We start from the raw sequence: 11964 nt of genomic DNA, 5'->3' as shown, positions 1-11964 counted from the left end.
GAGTAATAATCTTTCGATTTAGGCGATAAAAAAATAAAAGGAAACCACCCTATTTGGACTTTATATAAATATAGATAAACCACCAGCACTTGTCTATAATAAATTTTTATTTTTTACAAAAATGTGGTAATTACATGTATACACTGAATACATATGAAATTAATACATACAAATTGATGTGGTTTACTTCTTTATCTTTTTTTATATGCAGCAGAGGACACATAAATTTCCTTCTGCATGCTATTTGTTTAATACAAACACTAATAATTAGTTGTGTGACATTCATACAAAATTATTCTATCCTGAAAGGAACAAAATATATTTTGTCACACTACTTGTAAAGTGCTTACATATCGAGAAAATATCCTTTGGCATTCATGTCTTTTGATCGGAATTGAAGACTTCAGATACCGTTCAGAAATAAATCAATGTAGCCTTATGTTTTGCAATAGTTATTTAATGGAGGTTTATGATTGTACATAAGGATCCAGAGGCATAGGTTATATTGGATTAAAGGGATTTTGTTCATGCTGAATTGTTACCAGGTTTTGCAATGCACATTGCAGTAAAAATTTGCCTGTACTCTCCAGCAGAGTTATTGTTTTAGACAGAAATCACATGAGAGTAAATTAAAGAATTACAACCTTTTTTCTTTACACTAAAGTGGCTAAAAAGTTTGTGATGCATTTCATATTTTGTCATGGGCTTTAGGAACAGTCAATCTTGCTCCAAGAATTTGTATTTTTATTTAGCAATAGAAATGTTTTAAAGAAGATCATTTGTGAATATTTTTGAATTTATTATTTCTATTATATAATTATTATTATTATTTAAGCAGTCAACCATAAAATCTAATCTTCCTGATGGGTTTGATTTACAAAGGACAGAGAACCAATTTTACTTATGACTCTTTTCAGTCCTTTTTGCCTTATTCTACTTATTTCTTCAGTGTAATGTGTATAAGGACTAGTACACTTGTTTACTATGATGAATTTTGAAATAATTCTGTGTAGTTTAGGTTTAGATTAGTGAAAACTAGAAATGTGAAAGATGAACTTGAAAATTATAGACTCATTATTGAGTGCACGTGGATTTCCAAAATATTTCTTTTGATTTTGTTAGTGATACATTCCTTTAAAGTGTTTCTTCCTCTATTTTCTAAAATACATCCTTTCAAAAAAATATCTACCATGTAATGAGTGAATTGACATTTCTATACCCTATAATGAATGTTTTCTCCTGCTACATTGCACATTTAGAATACAAATACACTGTTATAAAAATAAAAATAAGATTTTTATAAATTCCAGATGAAGTTAATCGACTTTCTTTCATCTGCATTGTAATTGTTGATGCTACTTAAAAATCATCATTTTTCTCCTAAAAATGTTATTGGACAAGAAATTCCTATTAATACATAATACAAATATATTTGTTGACATTTGCGAAATTTTTACTGCAAAAATAAGAGAATTTGCTTCTAATCTTGATATGCCATTCTCATTTGGCTAATGTTTGTTGCAAATGCATATGAATTTGTGACTGGTGATATTATAATTTATATATTTTCCAAAATGACCATCCTCGCATATCATTGAGATTAATTTAGATGCACGTCCACACCTTACTTTGTTTCTTTATTATTACAACGTTTTTTTATTCTGTCTCCTCTATTTGACAAAAAGGACTACTATATTTGATGGAAAAAACATTACATACTGACATTTCTCTTGATTTTATCTTCAAAATATTGCCTTTTTCAATTTCTTAGATTATAAATGCAATTATAAAGCCTTGTGTACGCCATTTAACAAAAAAATTTACTCTGGCAATCCATGTAATGCATCGAATTTCTTAAGCAAATTTGTTAATCATGATTAGTCAATTAATGATAAATTAGCCATATGAAGACAGATCCATGATCAATAAATTTCAAGTAAATTTTACACTCTCATGAATAGGGATGGACACAGGATTTATAAAGAGTTATGTTTACTCATTACAATGCTTGCTTTATATGAAAGACGGGAGAGTATGTTAAAAAGTGAAACGCATGATTGATTCATCACTTCATCATTTTACTCCTTGTTGCCCTTAGCAACTGAAATCATAATTTCATAGTGCATAAATTGTGCAATGCAATGGTAGTTAGCAGCTCACATAAATTCAGTGTTAGCCATAATGTACACCCATAGTGATAAAGAGATATTAAAAGTTCAAATCACATTCATGTATGGAAAATGTAACATGTGGAACTGAAAATTTAAAAACTTTTGTCAGTAATAAATGCTAAAAGTTTAAGTTCATGTGATAAATCAATTTGCCTCAGTAAAGTTGCTCCAAAGTTCCCTAACAGAATAGGTAATCTATTCTTTAATTTACTTCGATTTCTAGAAAAATCATTTTTTAAATTTACCATTTGTTGGATAGAGTTGAAAGTTTATAGTCCTCACCTCCATAAAAAAATGGAATGCTAAACATCATATCCTTATAAAAACCTGCCTCTGGAAAAGGAGGGAATTAAAATGACTCCCATCGAGTGCATGCTGATTATTCATAATCAGTTAATAATTTAAGAGTGCACAACCACTATGTTATTCAAGATGTCCAAAAGTTCTCTGTTGACACTTTTTCCACTTCTAATATTTCTACAAAAACACAAAAAATAAATATGATAATACGCTTAACTCAGGATGGCTCTCAAAGCAGTCCAATTCATCGTTCAGAAGTTATAAGAATCAGAGGCATACACCTTGATATGTTTGCAACTGATGATTTTTTTCTTTTAACAGTAGTTAATTTCACTCAACTTCTATTTCTCATTTTCTGTAAATGTTGTGCAGACAGTATGAATTCATTTCAATCATCCAATTGACAGATCAACACCATAAATACTTGAAGGAAAATCCTATTTCTCTTCTGAAGGTTATGGGTGCACAGTTTTTGAAGTAGTACATCTCAGGCTACCTCATTTGTCCTCAAGCCTGGAATAGTAAAGAACAGACATCATTAAATACACTTATCATTATGAAAATTAAAGTAAACTTTGTAATTCCATAATATATTAAGTTGATTCCATAAAGTCATACCTGAAACAACTAATTATGTAAATACATACACTTAAACAATATATTTCTTAAACTTAGAAAAAACTTTATTCCTTTCAAAAGCATCTACCTATTTAAGTTTGTTTATATTTCATTTACTTATCATCGGTCATGTATCTGTTTACTTCGTGAAATCATTGCCCTTTCATTAGTCAAAATATCATTTGGAACTTTTTTCCTGAGTATGTACTTGAAGGCAAGGCATTGGTTGGATGTGGCTGGATTCTATGCGAATTATCACAAATTTCACTAGTTATTATAAAAATTAAGGAGGGATTGGTTCTGTTCTTTGCTTCTCAGCTCTGTTAGTTCAAGAGATTAGAACTGGAAATGGTACTGAAGCCAAAATGAGTTTGTACCATATTAATGTGGACGTAAACCAATTTCAAAACTTTTCTTGGGCATAAGTTACATTACATACTTTAAATAGAATACTATAGTGGATAAAACTCTTTTGAGATTACATGATATGTTGTTTAGGGGAGTTTTAATTGTAACCTCATGAAAGTCATGTTTAGGCTCTTGAAACTAAGTAAAGAAAATGAAACACTTGATGAAGAACTAGGACCAAGAAATGATGCCAGGAACTTAGCCAGAGTCTGATCAACGAAATAGTGGAACTGACCCAATCTTCGAGCAATTTTCAATTTGTCTGTTCTTCTATGTTTAATTTCTGTGTCATTCTTTCCCCTACATCTTTAACACCCATTTTATTGAAAAAAAATATTTAAAATTATTAAAAATTGTTTTTATGTTGGGAAATATAGAAATTACCATTGGCGCAAGAAAGGTAGAACACTGAACTTGAAATATTTGTATGAAATTCCGCCGAAGAATTCCATTTTGGCAGTGAGCATTGCCACGGGACGATTTTCATCTTTGTGGTTTATTTTAAGCGGTACGGGAAATATTTTTCCCGTATCGCATATGTAACTTCGATATTCATGGACTATTGTAAACCTCGGAAATTGAAATCTACCTTTCGGCCATTTAAAAAATCAAAGAATGGTCAAAATTTAATTTAACAAGCTATTTGTAATGTGAAGATGTTTCTCTCTCTATAGAAACACAATGAAGAGAACCAATCAAATATTTTGCCCATGACGAGTCGAGGAACACGGGCCGTGATGAGCCCGGGACGACCGTTTCACCTTTGTCATAGTTTTTTTGCATGTTCTTTGTCACTCTTTTGACTGTAGAAGCTAAGCGTTTACTTTTGAATACTTTTTAATGATTCATTGTTGAATAAATAATGAGTAAAATGGTATATTACACTACCCTATGGAGCTTTGGTAGAATTTCGTACAAATGCTTAAAGTTAAGCTATCTACCTTTTTTGCTCCGATAGTAGAGAATGGAGGAGGGTAGGGAGCGTAGAGTAAAGGAATGTCTGGGAGGACTTGAAGTAGTGATAGGCAGATATTCCAATGAATGGCTGATCAAATGACAAATCATCACTCTGCACTAGTTAAGTTGTAATTTTGCCTTGAAAAAATTACTTGTGTTACATACTATAACAGAAATTGCAAAAACACCTGCTTTAAAGCACTGTTTTGCCTAACACAGAAAATTTCCTAGGGAATGAAATTACATGCCGTAAATTAAATGGTATCTTAACCGAACTGTGCCAATCAAATCAAATTCACTTGGGGCTAAAGCCAGAGTTCTATACAGATAATATGAAGCTGATGAACTCCACTACATCCGCTATCAGGTGCTACTCTTGCTGAGGACTCTATCTGCCCCATCTAGTTCAATATTGGCAATCTTTTCATAGCGTCAAAATTCTACTGGGGAAAATCCATTTGCCTTGCCTGGGACTAAGACCCAGATCTCCTGAATTTTTGGCAGACATTCTGCATCTTGAACTCTCAGGGTATTTCCTCCCTCCGCATAGTTTTTTGCACGCTACGTGCAGTTGCAGGTGACTCCATAGAGGTATGCTGCTGACTAGTGTGAAGTTATTTCCTTCGTAATGTCTATGGTGAATGCCCTAAAGTTCTAAGTTCTGGCTTTAGCATTAGGACTGTGGCTCCATCAAACATACTGCCCTGTGGCATTGTACGCCTGGCAATATAAACTCTCATTATCTTAAGCCTCCAAACCTCTGCAGAGGGAGAAGATGCCTCAGTACTTCAACGCCTATTTTGAGTTTGGAGATCTGGGTCCAAATGTCAGACAAGGCAAATGACTTTTCCCTCATTGAGTTTTTGCATGCTACATATAATTGCGGGTGACTCTGTGAAGGCTTGCCAGTGGCTAGTCTCTGGCTGTTTCCTTGAATAATAAATTTTATTTGGCCTGGGCGGTACTACTTTGTCAACTATGGTTCACAAATCAGGAGAATACATGCATTGGAATGAATTTTTCACATTTTTTAATCTCATAACAATTCTAGACCTGGAAACAAAGAATTGAAGAATCGAATTCTCCTGCCACCATTACATAATTATTATTGATAAGTTGTGAAGATCCATTTTTTTTTGGTATTTACTCTATGAAATATTTTGCATACATACTATTGGGCTATATACTTGCCTCTCTGGATGCTATGTCACTGCTGATGATTAGTTTAGGAGATGTTGACAGTGATTTTTGTGCATTGACATCATTTTTTGTGTTCTGAGTTGCTGGCCTATTTTCTTTTGTTTCCTTGCTGGACTGAGAAGTCCAGGCACTTGGAGCAATTGGCACAGTTGCTAGAAGACCTAGACATTGATAAGAAGAAAAAGAAAGCTAAGGATTACAATGGTGAATTGTATAAGAAATTTGTCTATGGCTGAAGGGCTATTTTTTTCAAAAAGTGGTAGAAGATAGAAATTATTTCAAAACATTGTCACTTTTTCTCTTATCTCAAAGTAAATGCAACATTTTGCTGTGAAACATGAAATAATAAGCATTTTCCTTCATATAAATCTGGTGAAACACCAGAGTATCAATAGGGAGAGTTATAAAATGCCATTAAAATTATATTATTTTTGTGTGAAGTGAATGGTTTCACCTGGGTCAGAGGAGCTTCATAAAATTAGATTACGTCAGAAAGTTATTTTAACCCTATTTTATCATTCAAATTGTCCAAGATTTATGTTGATGTGGTTGCACCTTAGCTACTTGTGTTTTTGATCAACCCCGATATGTATCATTACTTTAAAACAAAATGATAGCCAGTTCGAGTTTTAATGAGAAAAGGAAAGGCTAATTGGTATCATACAACCATTCCAACAATAATAGATTATATTTATTAATACTTTATTTTTAGAACTTATTATTGAGTCATTGCTTGAAATTCTATACTAAACTTATTTTTCCATTTTAATACAAATCTTTGTAGTAACTCACAATTAAAGTGATGTGCATATAAAGTGAAAGTAGATAAGCCTCTAAAGCAAAAAATATTAATTTTCACTGGATTGTATGAATACTGACTTCAGTTTTGCCAAATGATTAGAGGTGATAAATTTACATGAGTAGGAGCTGTGAGTCATTCCCAAACACTGATGATGCCTTGATGTGTTCAGAGTATGTGTTGTCTATTTATCAAAACTTGACTTTCAATTTAATTTGATATTTCATCTTCTACTGAAATTTTATGGTGGCACCAGGAAAATATATATTTGTAGCTCAATATGTATGAATAAGCATTCAACTTAATTGCTATAATATTTATTTACATCGTTCTAATAATTACTTTGCTGTAAGTGTGGTGTACTTCTCCTTCAGGGACTTTGAGAGTAGGTACATAAATGTATCAGAAATTATTAAAATTAATATTTTTCCCCCGTTTGATTTTAATTTTATTTTGACAATTTAGCCTTCAAGGCAGTGGTATAATATATATATCTGTTGCTCATTAGTTGTTGCCCATAAATGTTTTTAAAAACTGATTCTCCAATGTCCATTATGTAAATTCATCAGCAATTAATCAGGTTGTTCATAAATTTAAGAGTTAATGGAGATATTGATCAGTTAGTGATAGATATCATCTTAAATGGTAGAAGTTTCATCAACAATTTTTCTTAAAGGCTAATTTGGTTTAAAAGCTTATGATTTGTTTATTTACTAAATTTGGGAACTAAAATTGTACATCTGCATAAGGATAAGGTAAGTTGAATTCTTCTTGAGTAGGTATTTTAAATTCTTAAATTTTTTTGTAGTAGCATGCCAACATAGTTTCAGGTAATATTAAACAAAAGAAAAAAAACATTACCTTGGCCACATGCAAATGGTTTATCCTCAGCAAATTGAACACAATAGGCTCTTAAATAAGTTATTTTATAAAGTAGGCATTGTCAATAATAGCTGGAAACCCTATCTTTAGGTACATATCTTTTTAACTCATAATAGTGGTAGGATTCTTCATTTTTTACTGTGAGGTCATTACTATGTTCAATTCATGATTCAAAAAATGGTATGCACTAGTTTGATGTCTTAGTTTGTCCCAATCATTATTGGATGCATTTAGAAAATCTTCAGGTTATAGCTAATTTCACTGATAACCACACCTAAAACTAATTTTTCATTACCTCAAGTATAAAACATTGGGAAATATCTACCACTTTTGATAATGACTGATTAGTTTTACCAGCGCCTCTGCCATTAAACATATGTAAATTTTCCTAGTTTTACCAGCCACAAGGTGTTTTGAAGACACAAGATTTGTGCATGTACCATGCCAACACCCAGTGGCATAGCTAGGGGGGGGGGGGGGGGGGGGGGGGAGCGAGGGGTTCGGACCCCCCCAAAAAAGAAAAACAAAATTATTTTCCTTGATAAACGAAAACAAAATATTGAAAAATCATGAATTTACAAATTTTTTCTTTCAAAAATGAAGTTTTTTGAACTCAGCACCCTTTTTTTTTTTTTTAAATTCCCACCCCTGGTTTTGGCCACGCCCCTCCCCCCAAACGAAATGCCTGGCTACGCCACTGCAAACACCCTGTTATTTAGGATTTACATACATGTACAAAAATATTTATGTACATGTAATAAAGCAAGTAAAAAAGTAAAGATTTTTCACTTGCAGTGTGTATTGTTTCAGAAGATGTAAGTTTTTAAATCAACACTTCATCAATATGGCAACAGAATCTGATGTCTATGCTTGAGGTTTGTAATTATTGTAATAAAGTGAAGCTTCAAATTACATGATTACTGCATTGCATGAGGTTATGTTTGAGGAACCATCAGCCAGCCTTTTGAAAGAAGTTTTGAATATGACAGTAAAAATAAGAATTCTTTGAAAAGCATTTTGATTATAATGAAGATAAATCGTGTGATGAGCTCATATTCTGTTGAAAATCCTACATCATGCCATGGGATCGGCCAAAATATCAAGAGAACGGCTATCCTCTAATTTTTCTATTGCTGCACCTGGGAATTATTGGAAAAATGTATTCATTGTTTGCTAATATAAAATGCCACCAGTTTTGAATGGCAGTATGTATACAATGCTCATGAAATTATTAACCACCTTTATATGTCAAATAATTGCATACATTATAAATGATAAATTAAAAAGCCAATAAAGAAGGTTAGTTCAAGCTGGCTGTTGCTAGTGCCTCACACTATTAAGGCCATTTTACACAGGGCACGGAGTTGCGCAGGTTAGAGCTGCATTTATTTCTAAAATGGCGTGGAATTGCACGAGTGCATGAACGGAATTAGAACAGGGGCTATTTTGCCGTCTCGCATCCACACATTCTCGCTTATGTTCTAGCAATTCACCGCTTCACATGATGCAATTTTGACTGCGCCTTTGCACCTACCTCAGATTGCGCAATTCTGTGTACTGTGTAAAACGGCCTTTAGGAAGATCAGAAAGGCATACATTCACTAGCCAACCAGTGAATGGTACTGTTAAAGTCAAAAGAGTTGTTTTCTGTATCAATATGCAACAACAAATGAAATACGAGACTAACATAATAATGGGCCATCAGTGACAGTGTCAGAAGTGATTATGTTACTGTTTATGTATATGGATCATTTTTGTAGTCCATCTTCATAAATTCCTCTTTTCCAAATACAAGTCTCATGTAATTTAATACTGTAAATTCTGATAATTATAATGTCAAACATATCTGGTAAATTATATTCTAATGTCAATATCGGTTGATAGGATGAGTCAATTTGTCACCGTAATCATTATCACATAATTATGGGTAGGTATGAAGTATTTATCTTCAAATGATGGGTTCATTTAAGGAAGTATTTTTTGCCAGATTTTTACCTAGCTCAGTGTGTCCCCACCGAACTGGGTAAAAGCAAAGCACTATGCATCATTTGGTGAAGTAACGATTTAAAAACTGGATAAATGAGAACCCAGGAAGTTTCGTTGAACTTTGTGACAATTGTAAGGCTGCTAGAGGTGATAAACTGTCAATTACAGTTATTTGACACATTTTCATTCCACTGTATATTACAGGCACATGCTCTATTTGCTGAATTTATAGTCATAATTAATTTAACTAATTAATAAAGAAATAACTGAAAATCAAATTGATCAGAAGTTGTAAATGTTTATAAAAAGAGCATTAATTAGTCAATGCAAATATTGCTAAGTTGTATTCACGATTCCATTTCTTTGATAAAGGATTATTTTACATCCATTGTAGCTTAGGACCTAGCTTTCAATTTAAACATTAATCTGCTTTTCTTTGGAAGCCATGTATGAAAAACATCATCTTTAATTTGTACAAAAATAGTGTTTTTTAATCAAAATTATCGGGGAAAATGTGGTCATGGTACATGCATAAAAGTGGTATCACCACTCTGGCTTCTGTTGTTCATCCTCATAATAAACTTGAGAAGACATAAAAGCAAATTTTGTTTGCAACTTCTACCATTCTAATGGTTTTCTTATGGGAAGCGCTGGTTTGACTAATGTGTCATAGAAATTCTTAAAGAGAAAGGAAAGGTGAGGCCATTTGTAGATGCTGCTGCCTGGACAAGCCTGCCTCATCTCGTTCCCAAGAGAGCTTCCCTCCCACTATGCAATAAGCGGCTCACCAACAAAACACTCCTTTGCCGAAGGACGATGCTCAGACCCTGCAAAACAGCAGTTGTGGGTTGGTCATTAATAAGGTAAATTCAAAATGTAAATGGTTGAATGCTCAGACTGCCTTGGCGGAAAAGCTTTGCTTTTCGCTGGTTACTACTGATATCTCTGACCCTGCTCATACTAAAGTGGTGAGCTTAGTATGAGGAGGACCGTAGATGCTTTGTGGATCATGTCATAGTTTAATGAACATTTATACCAAATTATTAAATTTAAAAAATAATACTCGGGAGTCGTGTTGCCTGAATTATTTTTATAATTCCTTGGAAGATATTGATCCTAACTGAATCAAACATGCTGGAACAGATTACATGATGTACTTCAAAAGATGTTCCTTGTTAACTATTGTTTATAAAGGAGCATTATGTTCTCATGAGAGCTTTGAAGTTAAATAGGTGAAAGTTGAAGTAGGTATGTACTGATTCTATTGAAATTTACTTCATTCACTGCCATATTATTTCACATAAACCAGCAAGAAAATCAAAGGCTTTTAGTTTGCCCTATGCTGAAAATTTTGATTTTGAAATGGATAAATATTTATTCATTCTGTAATCTGGTTGCAAACTTGGCTAGGTTTGCTACCATAAGGTAGACTTGAAATTGCTAATTATATTTTACCCAGCATAGGAACCTTTTTAATGGCTATTTGTAAATTGAAAACCTCTTTTCCATTATTAATCAGTAGTCTCAAGCCAACTGGGGCTGTACTGGACCCTGAGACTGATCTCTAACAGTAGGGTGTGTTCGTAATTCTTTTGAACCGTTAATGCAATGCCACTGGAGATTTTTGTGATACACTTCATGAGAAAATCTGGTCAAATCAATAAGTTTGATAGTGCTTCTACATTCTTTTGCTTCCATCATGATTGTATTTTGCTTCACTGTTTAAATTGGTTATTCATACTTTTCATGAATATTCCTTAAGTGCTGAATTTCCTCAAGAAGAAAAACCATTAGTCTACAATGTGACTCAAACCCAGATCCCTCTAAACACATTCAAAATGCTCGAACCAGGTACTACAGCCAAAAGGCTGCACTCTCTGGAGAAAAAATGAACAGAAGACCCTTGGCACCCTCAAATAATGTGACCAAGGATTTTGGTACCGTTAGCCGAGGAGTATCATCCTAGATTCTCTTGGAGAAGCACCCTCACCACTTGTGCTGCATAACAATGAAAATCCATGGTCATCGTTGAGTCAGTTTGGTTTTCAAAGCTTACAGTGGCTGTAATTTATCGCACATTAAACCTGTTTTTATTAATATTTAGAGTTAGGTTTATTTACTCAACAAGACAAGGCTTAAACCTGGACTCGAAACCAAGAGCAATCCTTCTCGTCAATTATATAAAAACCATTGGTATCATAAGCACCAATGATCAATTGGAGGCTGTATCATTCATAGCATATATAGTCATTTTCTTTGATGGCCATTTTGTGACAACAATAGCTTTGACACCATTGATATTTACATAATTGACCCACTCGTTTAAGTATAGGTCAAAGAAAGTAATTTTTCCTTGGGAAAGGTTTCACCCCTTTTCACTTTTTTCGGACACCTATGGACACTCTGATGCACTGAAACAAGTTGGCAAGTCCAAAGTTATTTCCTAAAAATTTAATAAACCAAGAAGTAATGATTTATTTAAATCAGTGCTATTCTACAACTTCAACTGTAAACAAATACATTTTCTGCTGTCTGTTATGTAGGCATTCTCAAAATTCTTTATTGTAAATGCAGTAGAAAAAAGCAAATACCGTATATGTCTGAATATAGTCCCCCCCCTCTTTACTTTTACTGCAGGCATTT

The 11964-nt window shown here is 33.2% G+C and overlaps 1 protein-coding gene across 2 annotated transcripts in view; it reads right to left on the bottom strand.

Annotated features, from left to right (window-relative positions):
• Positions 1-89: 89 nt before the first annotated feature.
• LOC124161005 (cryptochrome-1-like) overlaps positions 90-11964 on the bottom strand; it is a 71545-nt gene continuing 59670 nt past the window's right edge. Inside the window, exons 10-12 of one of the 2 annotated variants that reach the window (XM_046537140.1) lie at positions 10110-10148; positions 5646-5815; positions 90-2984 (exon numbers count right to left, since the gene is read on the bottom strand). In XM_046537140.1, coding sequence (XP_046393096.1) covers positions 2979-2984; positions 5646-5815; positions 10110-10148 — 215 coding nt within the window. In that variant the 3' untranslated portion in view covers positions 90-2978. The remainder of the gene's footprint in view (positions 2985-5645; positions 5816-10109; positions 10149-11964) is intronic. The other variant, XM_046537141.1, reaches the window with a different exon arrangement.

This window comes from Ischnura elegans, chromosome 6 (assembly GCF_921293095.1).
Source record: "Ischnura elegans chromosome 6, ioIscEleg1.1, whole genome shotgun sequence".
NCBI lineage: Eukaryota > Metazoa > Arthropoda > Insecta > Odonata > Coenagrionidae > Ischnura > Ischnura elegans.
This window is presented reverse-complemented; position numbering and strand designations above follow the sequence as displayed.